The sequence below is a fragment of the Quercus robur genome, chromosome 4 (assembly GCF_932294415.1).
Source record: "Quercus robur chromosome 4, dhQueRobu3.1, whole genome shotgun sequence".
NCBI classification, from domain to species: Eukaryota; Viridiplantae; Streptophyta; class Magnoliopsida; order Fagales; family Fagaceae; genus Quercus; species Quercus robur.
The window spans coordinates 58,260,010-58,286,992 of NC_065537.1; the positions used below are offsets into that span (position 1 = coordinate 58,260,010).

The 26,983-nt window shown below is 37.3% G+C and overlaps 1 protein-coding gene across 3 annotated transcripts in view; it reads right to left on the bottom strand.

Moving 5' to 3' along the window:
• The window catches only part of LOC126723127 (hydroquinone glucosyltransferase-like), a 49,211-nt gene extending 22,810 nt beyond the window's left edge, over window positions 1-26,401 (bottom strand). Inside the window, exon 1 of one of the 3 annotated variants that reach the window (XM_050426415.1) lies at window positions 26,171-26,401. In XM_050426415.1, the coding sequence (XP_050282372.1) occupies window positions 26,171-26,300 (130 nt within the window). In that variant the 5' untranslated portion in view covers window positions 26,301-26,401. Of the gene's footprint in view, window positions 1-25,297 lie in introns of all 3 variants that reach the window. The other 2 variants (XM_050426417.1, XM_050426416.1) reach the window with 2 other exon arrangements.
• Window positions 26,402-26,983: the final 582 nt, after the last annotated feature.

Sequence of the window (26,983 nt, forward strand, 5' to 3'; positions counted from 1 at the left end):
GCTTTGTAAAAGTGCCATGTAGTAACAGGCATTAGGGTGCTGTGTAGCAACGAGCTTTGTAAGAGTGCCGGGTAGCAATGGGCTTTAGGGTGTCGTGTAGCAACGAGCTGTGTAATAGTGCCATGTAGCAACGGACTTTGTAATAGTGCCATGTAACAATGGGCTTTAGGGTGCCGTTTAGCAACGGGTTTTTTTTGGATTTTCCCACAAGGTAAATGCTTTTGGGCTTTTTATAGAGATGGTGTAATTTTGTGGCCCAATATGGTGAGTATTTTTGTGAAAACCCAAGTTGGATAATATGTGGGCTATAAAAGGTAATATTTGTGAGAGGGCCCAAGGCAATTTATGGGTTTTGAGTATGGAGTAGTTGTGAAGGCCTAATAACATGGAGAATACTTGGGCAATATCTATGGGGAATATTTATGTGAGTTTTAAAATAATGTGTGGGCTTATGTGGGTATTTTGTGAGTGGGCTAATGAAATTATGACTCGAAAATTCGTACCTCAACATTTAGCCCCCTGAGTCACGTGTAAGCAGTTTCTGCTTGGTCACACATGTGAGTTTGAAATTTTGGTGGCAGTTGTGAATAATGGGCTTCTACAACTTCCCCCATGTTTAGCACTTTCCCACGTTCAGCACATAGTGGGTCTTTAGTTACTTCCCAGGTTTATTGCATTAAATGCTGGTCTCTCTCCCATGTCTTGTCATCTGCAACCTTCACGTTTACTAGTAAAAGGATGGCCTTAGCTGTTTCTTCTTTTATTTTTTGCTTGGACTAAAAAATAGAGGGAGAAACGCAGAGAGTGCATCTTTTCTTCTTCCTTTTTCTATTTTCGGCCAAGGGTGAGAGAGTAACACCAACTTCAACCAAGGTAGAGAGAGAGTGACTGAGATTTTCAGCAAAGCAGAAAGAGAAATGGAGCCTTTTCTTATTCCTGTTCATTGTCTTCAACCAAGGGTGAGAGAGACAGTGGGCAGTGGCCAGGGTTTAGTGAGAAACTACATTATTTCTCTCTTCCCTTGTTAATTTCAACAAAGTGAGAGAAAGACCCACAATTTTTTCTTGCTTCGCGTGGTGGCCGTGGGTATTCTTCTGCTCTTTTTCTCTTTTCTTTGAGAAACAATATCTCTGGTTCGGTGAGTCATGGCTGAAGGAGAAGAACCATTGGGTTCTGGTGATGTCAGTACTATTGGGGTGGTTGTGCCAGAAAGAGAGGCTATGGCTGGGGGCGTAGCTAAGGCAGCCGCTGGGGGTGACAATGTTGAGGTCGAGCCAGGGGAGTCCTTGCTGCCGTTACAGGACCCATGGTACTGTTCATCCCCTCTGTTCCCAATAGTTGGGGCCCTTGAGGTTAGCCCACCTAGGGTGCCAAAGAAATGGATCCTGAAAGGTGAAGCCTCCAACCACGAGACATTGTGGGTCCCAGCTGCTCCTAGTATTCTTGACCTACGATTTTAGCGGAAGGAACTTCTGCCAGCCCCAATTCAGTTCCTGTGTCCTTGTGGTACAACTAGTGATTGGTTCGACTAGGTGGAGCAAGAAGTTGCTGATGAAGGGTTTTGTCAGATTTTGAAGGATGCCAAAATATTTGAAGCCGTGGTCCTATCCCGTGGGTGGAATACGTACAAAGATGTGAGAGCACTCCGTTTTATGGTGCGACGTTGGCACACCGATACCCATACCTTCTTTTTTCCTTGGGGTGAGATTACGGTCACCCTAGAGGACGTGGAAAGGATTTTTTTGCTACCCAGTATGGGAGACATCAACCCTTTAGCGGTAGAGCTATCTGATGAAGAGTTTAAGATTGCTGGAAAACTGTTGGAAACTTTCAAAGGTACCTCTACATCTTGGGGAGGTAATAGAGCTAGATTTTCTTTTTGGATTTATGAATTTAGAGTCTAAGAATGTTGATATCAGAAGAGCCGCATTTTTAGCCTTATGGATGAGCAAGTGTGTATTCAACTCTGCCCCGGTTCAGTTCATGGAGCCTTTTACTTTTCCTCTAGCCGTAGTATTATGTAGAGGTGTGTCATTACCTTTAGGTACTTTATGTTTAGGCACTCTATATTCTGAGCTTGATAGATTATGTAGTGATGAGCTCGAGGGATCACCCTATCACATTATTGAGTCTAGCATTAATGTAGTATTGTTGCAAACCTTTATGTGGGAGCACTCGAAAGATTATGTTGATGTTGGTAAAGATGTTGGTGATGTGAAAGCGACCAACTAGGTGGTCGGACCTGCTGGTCTTGATGGTGAGCTCCAATTCCTTGGGTTTGAAGATGGCTTACCCTTGTTGATGAAATGGATGGGATTGAAAGTGTGGAATCTCCCTTCCATTACTCTGCTGGATGATGGAGGGCATTTTGCTTGGAAGCCTTATTCATACGTTGCAGCTGGGTTCCGCTGCCCAAATCCTTTTCTGAATGCCAGACCTGGATCCCAGGAGTTTGGGTTGAATAAGCATGAGAAAATCCCCAATTTCCTACTTATCACATCACCTTCATTCATTCCATATCCAAGAGCTGATGAGTTTGGCTTAACACAATACAGTCCGCATAGAGTTATAAGACAGTTTGGATTTGACCAAGATGTTCCAGATATTAACACCACAATTTGTGCTTTGAGTGATGCAATGCAGCCACTAATGCATGGCACAACCCTAGAGTATTGGGCCGACAAGGAAGAAAGAGTTTTGGTCCCAAGTAGACATCGTGAGGGATATGCTACCCCAAACATGAAGTTGTATTGGAAAAGGTTGATGAGTACCTTTAAGGGTTATGTGAATAGCCGAGAAGTTGAGTGGGTGGTAATAGGTCCTCCTTTAAAGGAAATTTCTTCAAACACCCGGCTCATTCCAAATACAAGGGCAGCTTCAGTTTGGGCTACCAGACAGAACTTGGGGTTTGCTAAATGAAAGGCTGATCTTAATGGCTGGGTGGTCTATGGGGGTGATGTTCCCATAGAGTGGAGTGAAAAGAATGTCATTGCAAAAGCCCTTGAGTCTAACCCAGCAGCCGGTGCGCCCAAGAGGTCTCGTGGCAAATCACCCTCATCTGAAGACAAGCCAAAGAAGGTAAGGCAACAAAGAATAGGTGTTGAGAAGTCTAAGGCTGGCAACCCCAAGCCTCCAACTGTAGTCCAGTTTGGTTCTGGTGCAGCTCCAGCCACTAAGTCCATTGTCCCAGCTACTGCATCTACCAATTCATCCTCACCGTTGAAGCAATACAGAAGGAAAACCAGTGCTGGCAGAGTGCGGATGCTTGAGACTTCAGAAGAGGTATCCTTACAGAATTCTTATCCTTTTACAATCTCTCTATTTTTCCTCTCTCTTTCTTTTCTTCTTTGTCTTCATTCTTGGTGCTAACCATGTGTTTCCATGGCTGCAACAGTCTGGTGATAGTGAAGAGACACCATTGGAGGGGTATGACTTCGAGCATACAACTGCTGACTTTGGTAAACTACTGTTCCTCGCTTCGGTTTCTTCTCACATTTCCCCTTCTGACGTCCTTTGTTCTCTAGGTCCAGCTGATAAGGATGTAGAGATGGCTGGTAAGAATCCAACTGCTGATATCGTTGTTGGAGCGGCTGCTATTGGCAAGAGTCCTGAGGTTGCTGTTACTACTGGAGGAACTATTGCTGGTGTACCTAGTCAAGAACATGTCGTTTCTCCCACTGTTCATCATGGCAAAGAAACTCTAGGTATGATATTTTTGAGTTGCTTTTATTTAGTAAGGCAAGCTTTATGCTCAATAATATTTGGTTGTATGAATGTTTTTCTATTACTACTGGGGACATAACCATGCCTCTCTTTTTGCAGAGCTATGGGCTAAGTCTTCTGGTGCTGCTATCAAGGGAATGAGCCTTCAAGAATTCTTGGAGAAATTTTGCAGAGGATGAAGAGAATGAAAAAGTGGTAGCTAACTTTTATCCTTTTTCAGATGATATTGTGATGTTCCAGCAATCTGAAATTCCAGCAGAAGGTCAGCCACTGCTGGTGGCAATTATAAGGAAACACCCACACTTCATGGCTGGATGCAAGTTAGGGGCTTTGTTGAGGAAATTGGGACTTCAATTTTTGGTTGCAGTGCTGCTAGACATGTAGCGCACAAAGCTTGAGAGTTCAAACTTGCAAAAAGTACTTGAGTGGAAAAATGCTCTTAAAGACTTATTGTTCATGAAGTTTGGAGTTCAATTTATCCATGACAAGATTCGAGCTGCTGCCGAGACTTGTATTGTTCAAGATGATGAGTTCACAACAAAGATAGCTGATCTCGAGAAAGAAATTGCAGCAGAGAGAGCTGAGCTTTCACTTTTGTTGAGTCAGAAAGATGCATTGATGTAGTCATCGTCAGCTGGAGGTGCTTCTTCCTCAGTAGAAACCTTTGGCGATGGCTTATTTGACTAGCTTTCTCATTATTATTAGTAGCTTGGTATTTTAGACAGTTTGCTTTTAAATTATGATGTAATGAGACATGTTATGTATTCTAGATTTATTTAGTTAGGTAGGCTGTGTTTTGTGCAGAGGTGCACCAGCCATATGAACTTTATGTGTTAATTCAATATTTTCCCAGCTATGCAAGCTGTGTCTTTGTTTATGCACAAGTACATGAATTTATTTTGTGAAAAATGATTTATCTATCAAATAATAGTATATTCAAGCTAAAATATAGTCATGGGAATCATATACATAATTTTGAAAATACTTATTGTGGTCATGACTATTTTGACTCAAGATGCCCAACTATTAGGGCTATAATCTTATTCACAGTTTAGAGTAAGCATATTTATGTATGGAAAATAGCATTAGAGTACTTGTAAATATAGGAAATTCATTTTTGAGGCAAAAGGCAATGCTTAATTCTTATTCACATAATAGCGGTTTAAAACCATACAAAATAGAGTTACTTGGTATATACTTGAAAGGTGAGCATAGTAAAACTTAAGCCATCTGCCATTGATAGGTTACGTGAGACTTTCACCTTCTGCCATAGCTAGAAAATAATAACTGCCATCATTGGTTTTCCTTATAAGATGGGGTCCTCCCAATGGGGTCCTCCCAACCTGGGGCAGACTTAGAGGGTGCTGAGAGGTTCCTCTTAATATGATCTGCTACCTTTAGAACCATATGTTCTTTGACAAAAACCCTGGATTTCACGGCCTTGTTGTAAGCATTGGCCATCTGTCACTGATACTACTGGGTGTGGTTATAGGCTTGATAAACCCAGCTATGAGGAGTTTTTGAATTCTTTGGATAACCTGAGCCTCAACATCGGGATGCATGAGCTATACTACTAGCTTTGCCTCTGGTTCCATGTTAAGAGCATGTGCTACTAGGTTAGGATCCAAACCAGACATCTCATGGTACTCCTAAGCAAGGAGATCAATGTACTCTTTTAATAGTGAAATGAGCTGAGCCTTTTCCAACGGTGGCAAGGTTGCATTCACTGAAGTTGGTCACTGGACATTAGGATCATCACTAAGATTAATGGTTTCCAGCTTCACATTAGGTGAAAAAGTGGTTTTCGTTGGGGGCTCTTTAGACAGTTCTGCCAAGCTACTGTGCAGATTTTCTTCTACCGCCGAGGTTTTTGTTTCTTGAGTATAATAGCATGTTGGTGTAGTGTTTGCTTCATTCAGTTTGGGACCATTCTGTTTGAGACAGCTAGGCCTTGCGTACCGTCATAAACGATATCCTAAATGACCACCTGGCAGCTGGACTTGTACACAACGTGGCTGGGAGGCACCGTTATAGGTTTCCCCACATTCTCTTTTCTTTTTCTTTTGATCAAGAAAAGACCTCATGTCTATTTCTAGATTATTCTCAATGTCTTGCTGGTTGGGTAAGGGATCCCAACAAGCCTTAAAGTAGAATCTTCTCCACTTAGGGCAAGCTCATCATAGAAAGTAGCCTCAAAGTAGTGTGCTTCAGATAAATCAAATGGTGTAGGATTCGCAGGGATGCGTACAGGCTTACCACTGAACCTCCCTCTAACACATTGGTGGTAAGTAGATGGCACAAGCTTGTGCTTGTAGAGCCATGGCCTCCCAAGTAAAGCATGATAAGAAACAGGTGAATTGATAACAAGCAATCTGGTAGGAGCAACAATAGACCCTACTTTAAGAACTCACTGTATACTCCCAATAGCGCATTCATAAGTTCCAACAAAACCAAAAACCTCAATGGGAGCCCCAGCTATTCTGTTGAGTAGGATCCCAGCTGCTTTCAGCGTGCTAGTTGGAATAAGGTTAAGCGATGCACCAGTGTCAACTAGTGCCCTTCTTATGTGAACATCATTAATTTGACCAACAATATATAATGGTTTACTATGATCAGGGTGTCGTACCTCCATATCCTCGTTAGTGAAGGAAATAACATTAGCAGTCTCTAAGAAGGCACAACTAGCACAAGCTTCAGCTGTGAGGCAGTGTGTTCCAGAGCTAGCAACGATGGATACAAGAGCTTCAGTTGCTGGTCTCCTTGACTCATCTTTAAGCCCCAACTAATTGAACAAAGTTTGAAAGGTAGGGCTTCTTTGGAGAGCAGAGATAGTTGCGGGAGGCGTGCTTGTACCGCTGGCAGTCTCAATCTCATCAGCCCCATTATGAAAAAGTATAGCAGCTATGGCTTTCCCCCATGATGCTGAGGCAATGGGTTCTACTAGACCTCTTGCTCATAAGTGAGGTCTAAAGTGCCATCTGAAATATTCCTATGAAACATTTTCTGGATTGCTCTACAACCTCTAGTTCCATGACCTATATATCGATGGTACCGAAAATAAAAGGGCTTTCGCGTATCTTCAGGCGTAGGTTCTCGGTTAGGCTGAAAGGGCCTAAGCACTCCATTAGCCATCCATTTGTCGATAACAACATTCATTTCTTCATCGGTGCATGGAATAGGAGGGTAGTCTTCCTCTTCTTCCTTTTTTCGCTTCTCTCCCTCCATTGGTTCCTTGGTGGAAACTACAAAAGCTTGAGGGGCATTTTTCTTTTCTGACTTAGGCTTTTCAGCTTTGACTGATACGGCTATCTTATGAGCCTTTTGGAGCAGCTGGGCAAACTATATAATATCAAGATTCTCCAAATGGGCCCGGTACTCATGAGACATGTTATCAATGCAAATCTGAACCAGTTCTTATTCTTTGAATTACCCATAACAATCAAGAGCAGCATCTCGAAACTGTCGAATGAAATCAAGGAGTCCTTCAGAGGAATTTTTCTTAGTATTGTGAAGAGTGAGGATGGTAACCTTTTCCTCCCCATGAAAATATTTTGAGCTGAAACTTTCAACCATGTCATCCCATATGGCAATGGAACCTGACTGTAGAGTGAAGTACCATGTATAAGCACGATCGATAAGAGATTTTGAGATTTCCCTTAGGCAAAGATCACCATTTCCAGCAAAAGGACCCATAGAGTCAAGGAACTTGTCGACATGCTCAATCACATTTCCTTTCCTCCCATCATAAAGAGTGAAGGTGGGACTCTCATATTTCTCCAGGTACGGCTTGCTTAGTAGCTCAGCTGGGTAGGGTGGCCTACGGAAAAAGTGTCTTAGTTTCTTTGGTTGGCCAAGCCTTTCCTTTTCCAACAAAGCAGTGAAATCAGATAATGTAACACACTGAGGAAGAGAGGTATTTTGCTCACCAGACTGAGGATTCCTAGCAACTAATCCTCTTTCTTGTTGTGTTCTAGGATCTGGTCCTTCATGTAATGGCTGAGGTGTTGGCCCTTGAGTCTCTCTCAAGACCCTTAAAGATTCAATAAGTTCAAACTGAGCTTACTACATTCCTTGTATCGTTTCCAAGAGGAAAGAGAATCGACAGTCAGAATCTTCTTGGTTGACCTCATGTTGGTCAGATTGTTCTTCTTGTGGAGCTTGACTATGATAGCTTTGTGCTGCTAGGAGACTAGTGTTTCTAGTCCCCTTTTGTTGGCTATTCCGCAACCTAGGAGGCATGGTGAACTCTTGGATTTAGTAGACTCCCTAGTGGAGTCGCCAAAATGTCGGGGGCGAAAAGTTTCCTTTCTGACAAATGAGATTTATGATGGGCTGGGGGGTCCAAATCGAAACTCAACGATGGGCTTGATGCACGACCCAAATGCTATCTGTGAAGATCCAAGGAGTCCAATATATTTTATTCCTTGGGCCTAGATTGGGATTGACAAGAGTGGCCCACATACAATCCCTACAGTGAACACGTCAGCTTGGTTAAAAAGTATACTATAAGAAATAACCCAGCAATAAAGTGTTTCTACAAAAAATAGCCCAGCAGTAAAGTGTTTCTGCAAAAACTGGCCTAGCAATAAAGTGTTCCTATAGAAAATGGCCCAGCAGTAAAGTGTCTCAGCAGTAAAAGAGATGAAACAGGATAAACCTCCAACTTTTAGCTATTTCACAGATTAAGGGAAATATCTACACTTTTAAACTCATCATCTGTTAGCTCTAGAGAAGAGTCTTCTAATACAACAATATGAGGGAAGAATTCTATAATAACAGTTACATCATAACCATTAATAGTAAATGAATAAGTAAATATCATAGGTTCCATTATGACAAATAACAAGAAAAACTTAGTGTGAGATGAAGGGAGAGAGAGAGAGATCCCAACTAGCGCAGCAAGATCATTATGGTGCCAAGACATGCTCATGAATATATAATGAGTACTGAGTAGAGAGAGTCAGTTGTGAGTAGTATGAATAATAAGTGAGAGTGTATAGTAAAGCTGCTAGAGCTTTCTATTGGGGGACAGATAAGTGTATATGAATAGAGCTATGAGAAGTGTTTCTGAGCTAGGAGCTGGGGACTTAGTTTCTAGGCTTGAAATTAAGAACTCAGTAAACTTTTCAAAGCTTAGAGGAGGCTCAAGCAGAGAGGTTGAGGAAAAGTCTTCCCTTGTGTATGTTTTAGTGTATCTTGGTCTCCTTAGTGTGTTGGTTAAGCATTAATGGAGAGTTTCATTTATATCTGGGTTTTTAGGGGGTGATTAGCAAATAATCTCTGCTAAATCTTTTTCAATCCTCAGAAAATCCTTAGAGAATCGTTCTTGGGATTTTAGCTAATAGTGGTAAGCTCAGCTTTTAGAAGGTTGTTACTATTTTGGGTAATAACAGGTGAGATTCTGACTTAGTATTGAATGCTGATTGGCCTTGGCTGATGGGATTAGAGCATGCTTAAGGCTAATGATCTTGGTAATGCTGCAACTAGAATCAGAACTCCTTAGGGCAGATTCAATCACTCCAAGCCAGGTGTCAACCTTGGAGCCCTTGTTGGGAACTCTATTGGGATCCCCTTGGTGCACTTCAAACCACATTTCCCTAAGTTTTCCCATTAAGGGTTCATGTGCTTGGTCCATGAACTAGAGAATACACATTTTTAGTATGAAAATAGACTAATTTCAAGTGGTTTCAGCAGCTTTGAGGGCCTAGTTATGGCTGCTCTTGGTTCTTGACTAGCTGTGCTGGAGAAGAAAGAAGTGACAGCTAGCTGAAGTTTCCCAACTTTCTGTCACATCACTTCTACTTTATGTCACATGAGAAATGATGGAATTAAGGACCGAAAATTTGTACCTCAACAGCTAGTAAACAGTGGTGAGATGGTTATTTATGCATTTCTCTTAGGATTTTTTAGTCCTTACAATCAAAAGCATGTGACTTCAAAATCAAGATCTTATGATCAAAGACTATAAACACTCCCACACAACATGCACTACATAGCTAAAACTAGCAAAGTGCAGAGAAATAAGCTTATCCAAGCTAAACAAGGTACACAAGTATGTTATGTCAAGATAATATGGCCAACCTTAACTACACATCCATGATATGTAATACAAAACACATTAAAATCCTTTTGGTTTAAGAAAATTTATGACAAAAACTAAAAGCACACATTATGCTTAATGAATAAAATGTAAAAACAATGCATGACAGTGCTAAACTAAGCTATAGAGGGTACACAAACAAGAAATATCAATTTCTTAATTAACCCATGAGTGCATGTACAAACTAGTACATACTCATACAAAATCATATTTATCTCAAAATAAACATGCACTTAATTGAGCAATACATACTATTAAAGTTTCTCCACAATGTCAAGCATGTTCTAAATCAAGAGAGAGATATTATAACTCATGTCATCCTCAAAAAAAAAAAAAAAAATTAGACACAAAATAAAATATTTTTGTCTTTTTGAAAATTTTCAATGTTTTTGGAGTTCTGAATAATCAAACAACCTAAGAAAATAAAACAACCAAAAACTAAAAGAAAACAAGTCCACAATTAATTGAAAGAATTAAATCAAGGACAAGTAAACAACACTCACCTTAGAGAATCTTTTCTCACCCATATAGCACGAGTCTTCAGCTTTGTAGGTGAAAATCCATGTGAAGCAGAGTGTATTCGAGGGATTACACCAATCTTCTGAGAAAGACTGAAATCCTGCAAGTTCCTTTCACAAGCCTCAAAAAGATCAACTGAAACAATAGTGTCATTTTTATTCAAAACATCACAATCAAAAACAATAAGACACTTAAAATTATCCATGATAACAGGGATCAAGGATTAACTCTATGTATAATAACCTACATCAAGAGCTAACCCTCTCTGATTTCACTTGTAAGTTTTTAGACCCCTGTAAACTAGATTGTTTAACCTAATTAATTAACCAAGTGAATACTTAGGTTTATTATTCAGATCTAGTTCAAACAAACATAAATCATATCATATAAAGCAGCAGAAAATAAAGAACACAATGATATGATCACCTAGGAAAACCAAACTGGTAAAAAACCTGGGGAATATTTAACCTAGCTATCCTCAAGGTAAAAAGTAAAATCACTATGAAAGAATTGAAGTTTGTATAATAAAACTTAGATCACTAACATCCTATTACTATCTCGAGTAGAAAACTTACTATCATGACCCCATGATAGCTCCGAGTCCACAGACTACTTCTTTCATTGGCCTTTGCAACACAAGCACCCACACTTGTGATAAAAAATACAAACTCTCATGTTTATGACTCCAAGACCACCCTTGAAGGTTTAGATCATCAGCACCTTTGATGACTAGAGAAGGCAGCAACTTCTACAACATCGGATCTTGAGATTTTTCAAGGAATAACACCGGTAGAAGACATGAGAGAGCTTTTTGGGTACAAACCCTAGATCTACAAGGCACACTCTTCTCTCTCTGAAAAGCCTTATAAAAACATGCTTAGGATTTCCTTTATATACTAGTAGTGTTTTACTTGAAACCCAACATGCTTAAATAGAGTTTGGGCTGAATTAGAATTCTGCAGATATGTGTTTCAATCGGTCGAGCCTGTCTCTCGATCAGTCAAACCAGGCAGATTATGAAATCTTCTTCCTGCAGCTTGTATGTTCTTGAATCTTGACTTGTATCACCTTGAGCATTGTCTAATAATACTTATAGACTCTAGGATCTATATTTAGACAAGTTTGTGTTCACGATTTGCTAATTGTTCTAAACTTTTAGAACCTAACATCAATAACAGATCTAACAATCAACTTGGCTTTGAAATTGGTTAAATATAGTGTTTTTAGAGGGGTCTAAACCTAACAGAAACATTAGAAGTACTAGTTGAGCTAAAAAGATTTTTATGGCATAAATATTCCTAGGTCCATAGTTTATAAGTTAGCAAACTATGAACTAAAATTAAATCTAGAATGAGTTTTCAAGAGTATGATGGTGTCTAAAATTTTTTCCCAGAATGGCTCAAGAAGATTGAATTTTTTAAGTTTTCAACACATAATCAACACATGTCAATCAATCAAGAATCACATGTCTAGCTATAATTCAATTAAGATTCATTGTGTCATCCAATCTCTACTATTTCGTGCTTAATTGCTAGAGTGTAAAAGGAATTATAAGGACAACCAAATGGAGGTTTTGAGAGCTGCGTATCGTAGCCAAGTTCTCTCATATTGTCACCCAAAGAAGAAGTTCTAAAGACCAATGATCAACGTAAAGTTGTTGCGTATAAATCATTAGTAATTGTTGTTGTGAGAATCTTGAATAAGGTTCTTGAAGTCACAGATAGGACGTTCTATCTGAATAGTATGCACGGTAGAAGTGTCGAAGGATTTGGATCTATATGTAGCCACATTGCTAAGTACTACTTAATGTAGCTGCAAAATTATGATTAATGTTGGAAAACTTCAATTCTATATAGTAGATATGTTTTCTTGAGAGTTGGTGGTAAACGTCAGAAATTTTTTCCCATTATAGTTCGCACATAATCATATTGCTTGAGTGGGTTACAGTTGGCTCAACTAGTAAAGTCTCTGATGGTTGAATAAGAGATCTGGGGTCCAATTCTCGCCTACACCAAAAACCGATTAGTGTCTTGGTATCATACCGCTTGTTTGCTTTACTTTCCACATTTATTTGTTTTTCAATATTGGTTTATGTTGTGAATAATCATAACAAAACTTGCAAGTACAACTGTTAAATTAATTGAGTTAACTTAATTAATTTGACATAAATAGAGTTTAAATTTCCCAACAAATATACTTTCATATGCTACTACTATGACATAACTAAAAACATAAAACTTCAAAATTTGTTTAAATAATGGCCTAGACGTACATGTATTTGCAAGTGTGACATAACTTTAAAGGTAAGAAAAAACTCCTAATTAGCATCTTGGGACCAATCTTAATGGGTTTCTTATTGTAATTATCTAGTGTGTTTGGAATGAGAGACTTCTCATTTAAGGGAACAATTAGGTGCTCCAAAATTTTTGGACATCATTCTTAGAAATAATAGGGGGAAAATCTAATATATATTACTAAGAGATATTTAGTATTTCTTATTTCAAATCTTAAAATGTTAGCTCAATCCTCCTAGATTAAGGGATTTACATGGATTAGTTTAGGGTTCTATTTTATTTTGAATTTAAATAAAATAAGTACTAGACAATTAAATAAGGATTAGTTTTGCAGAAGTTACACTGACGTACAAGTTCATCTTTCTATTCAAGCTAGCCAAATTGCTAAGCTAGCCCCACTATGTCCAACTATGTTATAATAACTACTCCTTCATTTTATTTTTATTCAATGTAAGACTTCACTCACACGTATTTTTCCAATAATATGCCCTTTAAAATTATTATGTGATATTATTTCCAGTCACATAAACGGCCACGTAGAAATTAGAAAATGAGCACTATCAAAATAAACTATATGATAAAGGCATGATATAGCAGTTAAACAATACATCACAAAGTAATACTAGTTATCAAAAAAAGAAAAGTGGTATAGAATAGACAACTAATGACAAACAACAGATGAATAAAGCAGAAAAGCAACTATGATTAAAGTAGAAAATTAAGAAAGAAATGTTTCATGTTCTAAAACTCAGGTCCATTTGTCCACTGGAAAGTTGAAAAGAAAATTTTTATTTTTTATTTTTTAATTGGTATAAACACACCTGCATGTGTTAGCGTGACGTAAGTGCAAACGTTACTCTTCTAAATTTGTTTAAATAATGACAATCAATAAATTTGATTAAATAACGGCTTGTTACATGCTACTACTAAAGTAGAAACGTTAATCATCTGAATTTGTTTAAATATTGCAACCAATACATTTGTTTAAAATAAATAATGGCATAATTTTTTTTTTATTTGGCCAAAACTCCATTTTGCTCTCTACATTTTGAAGTTATAGTCAATTTAATTTCTATTATTAAATTATTAACAGAATCTGCTTCTGTGGCAGATGGAAAGCACACATAAAACAAATTAAATTAAAATATGAACCAGTCATCTTACATGTCTTAAGTGCTCCAACCATGTCAGCTTTCAACATCTTTTAGTCCCACGTGAATCACATGCGACCAACTTATCAACCCCCAATCCCCACTGGTCAAACCAAGATCTCTTGCCAATTCTAGACCGAAACCCCCATTACAATCAATAAACTATGGCTATGGATTTGGCTACAAGTGCAACAACGGCCGTGGAGGGTAATCTTCCAAAAGTTCCTAAACTTTCGAGAATTTTTCATTATGTCTGTCCTCTGTTTGCTGTGGTAGAAATTAATGTTGTTTTTTTTCCCCTATTTTTAAAATTTGATAACATTTTAATAATGATAGAGAAATCACCGCACACCTTTGGTGCGATAGTCACTCCACAAGTATAAGTGCTTGTGGGGGTGTAGGGGGAAAGGGCCGGGGTTCAAGTCTCCAGGAGGGAGCTTCAAACACATATACACTTAGATTAGCCTAGAGTAGAAATTCTATCTTGTAAAAAAAATAAAATAAAATAAAATAATGATAGAGAAAAAGTTTTTAACTTTTTTTCTTAGAGGAAAATTATAAAGGGGTTTACTAAGTGCTTTGATGGGTTCTTGCATATAATATAAATTAGGAATTAACTCGTAATTTCTTTTTCTTTTTCTTTTTTGTTGGTTCCACCATTAGAAGAGCATGCAACTTCCTTCTCCTGTTCTTTACCATTTTGTAGAACAACTTTTGTTAGTAAATATATTATCTCTTGAAACATTTGTGAAGTTATGGAATATTAATGAAATTTTTGAATAATGATGGTGCAGATGCAAAATGTACCCTGATATGAGGTACTTAAAGAAGACCACCTCCGAGACCCTTATTGTAGGTGTTGCTCCTCGGAAGACGTATGTATTATCATTGTAGTTTTGATCGTGAGAATTAGGCGAGATGAGCTGTTTCCGTACGACCTTGGGAATGGGGATGGGTGGTTGATAAGTTGGTCACTTGTGGGTCGCGTGGGACTAAAAGAGGCTAGAAGCTGACGTGGTAGAGCCATTATAGATATGTAGGATGGCTGGTTAATATTTTAATTTAATTTGTGCCACATGTACATTCAATCTGCCACACAAACAGAATTTGTTGGTTATCTAATGGTAGAGACTAACGGCTTGTTTGGATGAAGGGGGGGAAGGAGGGGGAGTAGAGGGGAGTAAAGTAGAATTTGCTAAAAATAAGCTAATTTTGTGCTAAATCTACTCTACTCTACTCTACTCCCCCTCCCTCTTTCTCAATCCAAACGGACCTAAATTGATTGTGACTTGAAAATAACATGGACTAAATTGGCTGCTCTCAAAATATAGGGACCAATTGACTATGACCCCAAAATGTAGGAATCAAGATAGTATTTTCACATTTTTATTTTAATAAATTGATAGTTAAGGGTGGTGAGATTTGAACATTAGATATCTTAATTGGAAACTGTTAGGATTTAAGTTTGCAATGTTGGCAAACTATGACAAATTGTAAGTCTTGTTGAGTTAGAATGTGCACGTCCAAAGTCCAAGACAAAGACACAAGTCCCAAATAAAGAAAGATGTGAATCTTTTTTTCATTTTTTTTTTTTTTTTTGGGAAAATCACAACTTACCTACCTGTGGTTTGGCTGAAATTTAAGTTGCCTACCTATGGTTTGAAATTTGAAACTTTGCCCACCTAAAATTAGCTCAGTTAAAGGTCCGTAACCCACCTCAATTAAAAACATGGCTAAATTTGTAGTTTTATTCCACTTTTATGTTTCTCTCCTCCAAAAACAAAAAAAAAAAAAAAATATATATATATATATATATATAAAAGAGAAAATAAGATCAAAAGATGGTTGGTAAAAAAAATTTATTCAATGTCTTAGCATTTCAAACATGTATTTAAACTCATTGCATCAAATGCACAGATTCAAACAAATATTGTAAAAGAATCATACAAATTCCTTCATCAGGTCCATCAACCACACAAATTCCTTCATCAATTTTTAATCACAAAAATCATGAACTAAAATCTTCCAAATCAACTTTATACCCAACCATCATCGGCATAGAAGTCACAACCCAGATTTGCAAAAACCCAGCAACTTGTGTCAACTTGTCGATTAGTGTTCAATTGGTGTTCAACCTATCAAAAATCACAAAATCATAAAAATCAGCAAATGTGAAAAGGTCCATAACTTGTCCGTTCCAAGCTCAATTGGTGATCTGTTTGTTGCAATATTAAGACTGTATAAGCAAACCCTAGAGAGCTTTTAGAAGAGAGAAAAAGTTCCTTGTGTGCCTCATATTTTGTATCTAGGGTTTTTTTACCCAAAACTCTCTCAGATCTTCTACTGGTGATATTCTTTGAAGAAACTCAAGATTCAGTGTTGTGAAAGTTGCTACCTCATACCAGTCATCAAGAGTGCTAGATCTAAATCTTCAAGTGTGATCTTGAAATCATAAACTAGAGGTCTACATTGGAGAAAACCTACAAGGGTAGTCTTAGAGTTGTGGATTGCAGATTCACATTGTAGAAGATTACTATCAAAGATGTCTGTGAGATCTAGTACTTAGTTCAGTAACTATAGTTAGATTTACGTTATTCTAAATGTAAATCTCTATCTAATAGTGAATTTGTTCACCTCGGGATTAACAAATTCAAGTCCCCCCCCCCCCCAAAGTTTTTCATGTGAAACTGTTTTGCTTCATTGGTTTCCTAGGTCATCATATCATGTCTCTTTAAAATTTCCGTACTTGCATGATATTGATGATGATTTAACCTAAAGTATCAATAACATATCTAAATCTAATAATAAACTTGGCCTTAAAATTGGTTAAATATGGTGTTTTTAGAGGGGTCTAAATCCAACAAAAACGTTAGAAGTACCAGATGAGCTAAAAAACATTTTATAGCATAAATACTGCTAGGTACATAGTTTATAAGTTGGCAAACTATGAACTAAAATCAAATCTAGAATGAGTTTTCAAGAGTTTGATGATGTCTAAGATTTCTACCCAAACTAGCTCAAGAAGATTGAAGTTTTTAAGTTTTCAACACATACTTAACAAATGTTGATGGGTAGAAATTCTTAAAGTAAAGCTGACGAACTTGTGGTAGCTAACAACTTTGCTTACATGCTCATAAACGACTCTAAAAGACTAATGATCCATCTCAAAGACTGACAAACACACCTAAAGGTCGTCAATGTATGGAATAGAAACAATCAGAAGGCATTGACAGATAGCGAAGCTGACGAGATGAAGCTGACAGGTTTAGCTTAACTTGGTCTACATGCAGAAGTATATAAGAAAATATCTTGTGCCCCACGTTTAACCCTAATCAAGAAGACTCCTACAAGGAAAGAATTCCGCAAGATACACAAAATAAAGAGTTTCTTTCCCACAAGGAAACATATTCTTAGCCAAGGAGCTAGTGTCAATCCTACACTACTATAAAAACTTCAAGACCCTCATAAACCAAGGTCTGCATAATTCACCCCAGCTCTGGCACTCTAGAGTTGTAAAAAGGTTTTTTGACTTAACCTTCAAAGGGTCTTTGGCTAGTACCACACCGGTACTCTCCTAGGGTTTTCTCTGTTGTCGTTTTGTAGGCCTAGTTTCAAGCACGTGAGTATTGTGTGGCTTACTGACGATTTTCAGCATTATCAAATGCCAATCAATCAAGAATCACAGGTCTATAATTCAATTAAGGCTCATTGTGTCATCCAATCTCTACTATTTCATGCTTAATTGCTAGAGTATAAAAGGAATTATAAAAACAACCAAATGGAGGTTTTGAGAGTTGCGTATTGTAGCCACGTTCTCTCATATTGTCAACCAAAGAAGAAGATCTAAAGACCAATGATCAACGTAAAGTTTTTACATATAATTCATTGAGAATTGTTGCTATGAGAATCTTTAATAAGGTTCTTGAAGTCAGAGATGAGACGTTCCATATGAATAGAATGCACGGAAGAACTGTCAAAGGATTTGGATCTGTATGTAATAACATTAGTAAGTACTAGTTAATGTAGTTGCAAAATTATGATAAATGTTGTAAAACCTCAATTCTATATAGTGGATTTGTTTTCTTGAGAGTTAGTGGTACACCTTAGAAAGTTTTTCCCATTAGAGTTTGCACGTAATCATATCTCTTGTTTGCTTTATTTTCCATATAAATATACACACACACACACACACACACATATATATATATATATATATATTTTTTTTTTTATGATATTGGTTTATTTTGTGAATAATCAGGCAAAAATGGGCTTTGCCCATTTCACACAAAAAATCTAGCATTTTGCCATCTTTCTCAAACTAATTAGGGAAATACCCCTATTTTGAAACTCGATTTTCTAAAAATCAAGTTTCAATTTTAAACTCAATTTTTGGACAATCGAGTTATAGCAAACTAAAAAATAAATAAATAATTGGAACTCGAGTTCCATGTAATGTACTCGAGTTCCATGAACTCAAGTACCATGTGAAGTACTTGAGTCCATGGAGCTCAAGTTCCTTGAAAAAATTCAAGTGGAACTCGAGTACTTCACATGGTACTCGAATTCCAAAAAAAAAAAAAAAAAATTCCTAAGTACACATTCACTATAACTCGATGTTCCAAAAATTGAGTTTTACATTTAGAACTCAATTTTTAGAAAATCGAGTTTCAAAACAGGGGAATTTCCCTAATTAGTTTGAGAAAAAGGGAAAAATGCTGGATTTTTTTGTGTGAAAGGGACATTTGCCCATTTTGGCCTGAATAATCATAACAAAACTTGCAAGTACAAGTGGTAAATTAATTAAGTTGACTTAATTAATTTGACACAACTAAAGTTTTAATTTCCCAACAAATATTCTTTTTTTTTTTTTATCATACCAACAATTTTTTTTTTTTTTTGGTGGAAAACGGGAGGTCTTATTTATATAATATAAAGTTTATACATCACCAACATCTAAGCCTTGGGCACATAGTCTAGTCACTCCAAGGCCAGCCAAATCCCTTACATAGCATACATATACAAAATTTGGACAATTACTATAAATAGTCAAAAGGTTCCGTTGGTGAGTTCCCCGCTTTGCCAAAGCATCCGCACATTCATTAGCTTCATGATAAATGTGCTGCACCCGCACTTCCCAGTCCTGATCTAAGAGGCTCCTGCAATCACAAATTAAAGGCATCATATTAGTAGGGTAACTCGTATTGTGATTTGTTAACCATGTTAGAACCACTTTAGAATCAAGTTCAAGTTGAATATACTTAAAACCCATAGTCCACGCCATTGCCAAGCCCTACCTGACCGCGACTAATTCAACCATATTATTCGATGCTAGACCCAGTGAAGAGAAAAACCAAATATCCATTGTCCCAAGTGATCTCTCAATATTCCCCCAACACCGGCTATACTTGGATTACCTAGGGAACTTCCATCAATATTGATTTTAATATAGGGGTTTAGGGACGCATGCAATCGCATAATCTGGGAGAGTCTGACCTGGGTCCGTCTAGCGGTGCCAGCTAGGAATTAAAATTCTGTAGCAGCTTGCACAATGGAGTAGATAAGGCTATGTTAGATCGAGATTGATTCCTAAAAATCCACTTATTGCGAGCTAACCAAAGATTCCAACAAGTGAAAGGAAAATAAACATGCCAAGGGAGTTGATGGGGTAGGATAACAGCATTCGTCGTTGCATTGCATCGTAGCCAGTCTTGCAACGGCATTCAAAAGAAGGACAGGGGCAAAATTCCTGGGGATTGACTCCAGACCTCTTTTGCCCAGGGTCAATCTCGTAAAATGTGAATGGTCATTTCCAGGGTATAGCACTGGGGACAATGGTTATCCACATAGGGACACCCAAATGCTAGGAATTATTTGGTGGGTAGCCGGTTACGCATAGCCTTCCAGAAGAAAATTTGGATCTTTTTGGGGCATGTTAGTGTCCAAATCTAGGGAGATTCTAGCCTTTTGCCCTTAATTTTTAAAAAATTTAGCAATATGCCCCTATTTCGAAACTATATAGGGACATGCCCCTGTTTCAATACTCGATTACCTTAAAATCGAGTTTCAATGAAATATTCGATTTGTAGAAAATCGAGTTATGCTGATTAAAACATTTTAAAAAAAAAAAAAGTATAGAACACGATTTTAGGGAAGTCGAGTTTAAAAACGCCGCTATAAGGCTTTAAAACGCCACTATAGGTCCCCTTGAACCTGGTATGGGGACTTATAAAAAATTTTGCAGTAAAACGCCGCTATAGGGCTCTAAAACGTCGCTATAGGGCTCTAAAACGTCACTATAGGGCTTAAAAACGCCACTATAAGACTCCCAGAACAAGGCAATCACACTTACAAAAAAAATTTTGCAGGAAAACGCCGCTATAAGGCTTTAAAACGTCACTATAGGGCTTAAAAACACCACTATAAGGAACCCTGAATATGGGCCAATCACACTTATAAAAATTTTGCAGTAAAACGCCGCTATAGGGCTCTAAAACGTCACTATAGGGCTTAAAAACGCCACTATAAGACTCCCAGAACAAGGCGATCACACTTATAAAAAAAAATTTGCAGGAAAACGCCGCTATAAGGTTTTAAAACGTCACTATAGGACTTAAAAACACCACTATAAGGAACCCTGAATATGGGCCAATCACACTTATAAAAAATTTGCAGGAAAACGCCACTATAGGGATCCCTGAATATGGGGCGATCACACTTATAAAATTTTTTTTGCATGGAACTCAAGTTTCAGAAACTTGAGTTCCATGCAATTTTTTTTATTTTTTTTTTTAAGTTTGATCAGGCATAACTCGATTTTCTACAAATCGAGTATTTAATTGAACTCGATTTTAGCATAATCGAGTATCGAAATAGGGGCATGCTCCTATATAGTTTGCAAACAGGGGCATATTGCCAATTTTTAAAAAAATTAAGGGTAAAATGCCAGAATCTCCCCAAATCTAGTTCCACACCAGTTTATTCCAAGGTGCATGTTGTTGGTGAAAAAGAAATTTTGAAGCGGATTTAACTGAACAAGCACCATTATTATTGAAAGCTCGATAATGTGTTAAAAACACAAGAGTTTGTTTAGACCCCCAATTAAATATTACAGCTAGATTGCTTTTACTCTAACTTATCTAAGTGCAGAACAAGAGTAAATGAGGTGCAATAAACCGATAACTACTCTAGTGCTTAAACATGAACAACAAACAATAAAAGTAAAGCACAAGAGTAAGGGAAGACAGATGACATGCTGATGTGTTATCGAAGAAGAAACTGAAAAACTCGACGAAAAATCTCTCCGCCACCCTCCAAGCCGTAAATCAATCCACTAGACAATAAGTTGGGATACACGAATAGCAAGAGACACTCCAAGCCTAATCTACCCAATGTACTTAAGCCCTCCAAGCTCCTACTCTAACAAGGCTTCTCGGAACCGTGTCTTGTCTAGCTTTCTAGATCCCACAATATGCCCGATTGCGTTTGTCAAGCCTCACCGGCTTCTTTTGGCAAATCTCCAAAGCTTCCTAAGCTCCAAAACAATCTCTACACTCTGAAAAGTATGGGTTGTATTTGGGTACAAATCTCCTCTCAAGGTAAGACAATGGAAGAGCGAAAGAGAAGAGGCTACAATAATTTCTCACTAAAGATGGGTAGCTCTCTCTCTCTAAAAGATGAGTGTGTGTGTGTGTTGTAGAAAACCTATCTAGGGTTTTTCTCTCTGAATGCCCTATTTCCAATTTGTGGGTTATGAGAGTATATATAGTATAGGTGAAGGGTAAGAAAGTCACACTCAATAATCCTCTAGGTAGAATGTTTCGTGACTACCTCGCAGGAAGGCCTTACCCACGAGACACTCGTGAAAACGACAGCCTAGTACAACTCTTCAGCTTCCAGTCATGTGCCCCTCACATGCTCTTTTTGCGGGAACCCTTCTCATGAACTTCTCATGAGCTAGTCGCGAAATGCACTAATCTTCAATTAAGCTTGAGTCTTCACCAAATTAATACTAAACCCAATACAATAAAATCCCACAAAATACAAGGAACAAAATTAAAGCAATTACAACACTTTTTGTCATGGAATAAAGCCAACATAAAACATAGTTGTAAATCACAATTTTACAATTGTGGGGCCATAAGAAAGTATCAGCGAGTCGAGCAAACCGTACCACAAGAATACCCTGAACAAGGTTTTGAAGTTCGGGGGAAAGAGAGATGGTAAGAGAGTCAAAAGACCAAGAATGAGTGGTCCGCAATGAAGTAACCCTACTGTCTTCATCATGAGGGAGGAGGGGCCCCTCTATATAATTACGAAGGGAGCTGTGGGGGAGCTAAGGGTCCTTCCAAATACGAATAGTTTGCCCATCGTCTACTATCCAACTCATGCCTTTAAGAATCAATTGTGCTCCTAACAAGAAAGCGATCCAAATATGAGACCCTCTTGAATTTCGTGGACTAGTAAACAAAGTTGCATGTGGAAAGTATTTATCTTCTAGCACCTGGGCCCGAAGCTTAGTAGGATTAGTATAGAGGCGCCAAGCCTAATTCATGAGAATCGCACGGTTTCTATGTTGGGTGGATGGGATGCCCAACCCCCCAGCCTTCTTAGGTAACGTGACAGTCTCCCATTTAACCGTGTGACAGTCCCTATGATGATCAGTATCCCCCTAAAGGAAGTTACAACTCATTTTGTCTATTTGGTGTCTAATTTTTTGAGGAAGGAGCGTGGCTTGCATGGCGTAGATCAGGATGGAAGTCATAGAGGCTTTTATGAGGGTGGCCCGGCCAGCCATCAATAAATATTTGGCTTGCCATCCTTCAATTCGCGATCTTATGTTCTCCTTTAAATATTAATAAGATTGTGCTGTGCAGTGGGAGGTGAAAAGGGGCGTGCCTAGATAGGTACCAATGCAATCAGTGGTGGGCATTTTCTTTTGGCACTTCTTGAAGACATTTGAGGACATTTTCTTTTAGCCCTTAGTATTTTACATTATTGTATGTTATAAAGCATCTTGTAGTATTGAATGTGTTGGAAACAATTTGTATGGATGGATTGAATAGAATGCTTGTTTTATTTTTTACATTTGGAATGTATAGATCATTTTCTTATAGATGTGTAATTGACATAAATGTGTTATTCAAGTGTGAGGAGTTAATAATGTAATGACAAGTTACGTACAGGAAAAAAACAAAAACAGATAAATAGCTTTAGTGACAAATTTTTCCATCACATTTAGCTACATTTAGCGATGAAATTTTTCGTTGCTAAATGTAACTGAATTTATAAAAATCACTTTCTGCGACGAAAATTTTTGTCACTAAATATAGCTGAATTTTTCAGACAATAGTTTTAGTGATGAAAATATTTGTCACTATAAGTACCCGAATATTCTTAAAATAATTGTAGCGATGAAAATATTTCGTCGCTAAAAATTATCTAATAAAATAAGGTACATGTAGCAACAAAATAGCTTCATCACTGAATAGTATTTTTAATGAGGAAAACATTTAGCAACAAAATAATTTTGTCGCTAAAAGTGTTTTTATTTTAAAACAACTCGGATCTTTAGTGACGAAATTTGTTGAAAGTTTTCGTCGCTAAAAGTAATACTTTTAGTGATGGAGCTATAGCTATGAAACAAATTTCGTCACCAAAAAGAAGAATTCGTTACTAAAGGTATTAGGCGACGAAATATTGGACTTTTAGTGATGAAATTTTTCATCGCTAAAAATACATTTTGTGGTAGTGAATTGGTGGTAAACGTCGAAAATTTTTTCCCATTATAGTTCGCACATAATCATATTGCTTCTGTGAGTTCCAGTTAACTCAACTGGTAAAATTTCTAATGGTTCAATAAGAGATCCGAGGTTCAATCTCTCCGTACACCAAAAACTGATTGGTGCCTTAATCTGATAAAAAAGAGATGTAAAACTTTAAAATTTGTTTAAATAGTGGCCTAGATGTACATGTATTTTCAAGTGTGACGTAACTTTAAAGGTAAGAAAAAACTCCTAATCAACATCTTGGGACCATTCTTAATGGGTTTCTTCCTGTAATTATCTAGTGTGTTTAGAATGAGAGACTACTCATTTAACAGAACAATTAGGTGCTCCAAAATTTTTGGCCATCATTCTTAGAAATAATAGGGGGGGAAATCTAATATATATTACTAAGAGATATTTAGTATTTCTTATTTCAAGTCTTAAAATGTTAGCTCAATCCTCCTAGAGTTTCCACAAAATTTAATTTAAGATAAGGAAAATGAAGCAAAACCTTGAATTTTTATCGAATTATAAAATAGTTCACCAATTTCAAGAATAATGTTACAATACTTTTTTCCTATAATGCATTAAAAATGAAAAAGTACATGCGTTTTAGTCCAAATTGCAATATAAGCAAAACTGAAAATTGCAAAGACCAGATGATGAGGACATCGCACCTTATTAAATTCGATTTCATCTGTAGTTTGATTAGTTTAGGGTTTTAGTTTATTTTGAATTCAAATAAAATAAGGATTTGTTTTTTAGTTTATTATGAGTTCATCTTTTGCAGACGTTACACTTACGTACAAGTTCATCTCTCTGTTCAAGCTAGACCCACCATGTCCGAAGGGTCAAATTAATAATCTTTATGGGGATAATATCTTGGGAAATCTTTAATTGAGTAGTTAATATACCATGTCCACCACCTAGCCTAAAAGATATAAGCTTTTGAATTTAGGCACAACTATATTATAATTACTACTCCCTGTTATTATTTTTATTCAAAGTAGAACTTTATTCACACGTAATTTTTTTAACTATATACCCTTTAAAATTAGTATGTGATAATATGTCAAGTCACATAAACGGCCACGTAGAAATTAGAAAATGAGCACTATCAAAATAAACTATATGATAAAGACATGATATTGTTAAACAATACATCACAAAGTAATACTTGTTATCCCTTGAAAAAAAAAAAAAAAAAAAAAGTAATACTTGTTATTAAAAAAAGCAAAGTGCTATAGAATAGACAACTGATGAATAATGACAAACAACGGAGGAATAAAGCAGAAAAGCAACGATGAATAAAGTAGAAAATTAAGAAAGAAATGTTTCATGTCCTAAAGTCAGGTCCATTTGTCCAATGGGATGCAATATCAGCGAGTGCCTTTGTAGAAGATCCATTTGGGCTTACTGCTTTATCAGCAGCAATCTTTAAATCTTTCATACGATTATGAACTTTCTTCCCTTCTTCTCCAACCATGAGACCTTTTATAACTTTTGCAATTTCTTCTCGATCCACTAGGCCTTTCTCGTTAGCTTTTGGTCTTAGCGCAACTTTTAGATCCTCAGTTAGTAATACAGCATTCATTCTTTGTTCTGCGAAAAGCGGCCATGCAATTATTGGTATTCCATGCATGATACTTTCTAAGGTTGAATTCCATCCACAATGACTTAAGAACCCACCTGTGGAACCGTGGCTAAGGACTTGGGCTTGTGGTGCCCAATAGGGCACCACTAGACCTTGTTCTTTGGTCCTCTCTATAAAACCCTTTGGTAAGAAAGCAAGAGGGTTGTTGTCGAGGGTTTGGTCAGCAAGGTATGCAGCATTAGCCAATTCATTATTTGGGCTTCTTACCACCCATAAGAACTTTTGCTTACTCAATTCCAATCCTAAAGCTAACTCATTCATTTGGTCATATGAGAGGGTTGCACCACTCCCAAAACAAACAAATAGTACAGAGCCACTTGGTTGATTGTTCAACCATCTTAAACAGTCTGACCCTTCAACCTGGTTGCTTGAACCACTTTGAATGATGGGTCCAATTGTATAAAGTGAGAGATTTTTATCTTCTTCTTCCAAAGCTGTTATAGCATTTCCATCCAACTCCATGAAGGTATTAATAACAATACCCTCAGCTAATCGCATCTGTTTTGTTCCGCGAAGATACAATTTGTACCACTCACTTGTTCGATCTTGAATCGGGTCTATAAGATCTCGACCGTGAATAGGTATGCACCCCGGAAGTTTCACTGGTTCAGGTAGGTCTCTATACTCGCATGAAACTGTCTCATCCAACTTTGGCAAATTCAAAACCAACGACAAAACCATAGCATTTGATGGGAAGAAAATGTAGGGCGAGACATTGAGCTCCTTAGCAACATCAAGAGCATCAATCCCAAAAGGATCAACCAGTAAAGCAACTAACCGAGTAGTTGCAACTAGTGAAGTTAACACATCACGAAGCGATGGCAGTGAACGAATCATGGTGAGTCTAATTTGTAGTCCAGGCTTTGCTCCTTTGAGGTCCTCCAAGTTCACTGGAGGAAGAAAGACATGCTCTATGCTAGTAGGGAGAGCTTGAAGGACTTCTTTCATCGCTTTGGATGGAGAACCTGTTGTGGGAATGATGCATGTGATGTGGAAGTCGTGATGATGAAGAAGAAGCTTGGCAAACTCAACAAGAGGGATGAGATGCCCCATCCCTGGACTTGGTAAAAGAGCTATGTGGGGTTTTTGGTCCATATGGACAAAGATATAATTCTATTAATGTTTTGAAGAGATGGGGATTGAAAGAGAATACTATGTTTTGTTTTTATGGTAGGGACTTAGGAGGTTGCATGGTTTATATAAGTGTTTTAGGACTTAGGAATAATGCAACTGGTTTGGTTCTTTTCTTTCTCTAATTTAAAATTTTGGACATTTATTCTTTTTATTAAAGTTCATTTGTTACTGGGTTCTTTAGAATTGTATATGCGTACGCTTTTTTTTTTTTTTTCTTTTTAGGCGGCTGAACAAGAGTTTCAAATAATTGGAAACTACAGGAAAGTTTCTTTTTTCTTTTTCTTTTCAGGCGGCGGCTGAACAAGAGTTTCAAATAATTGGAAACTACAGGAAAGTTTCTTTTTTCTTTTTCTTTTCAGGCGGCTGAACAAGAGTTTCAAATAATTGGAAACTACAGGAAAGTTCAAAAGAAGATTTTAATTTTTAGTTTTTAATTGGCATAAATGCACCGGCATGCGTTAGTGTGACGTAAGTGCTAACGTTACTTTTCTAAATTTGTTTATATAATGTAATCAATAATTTTGTTTAAATAATGGTTTATTAGAGCATCCACAGCAGTGGAACTACATATTTAGCTATTTAGCTCTATCAAAAATTATTTTATTTATTTTATCTACACACATGCTGCAGCAGTGGATCTATTT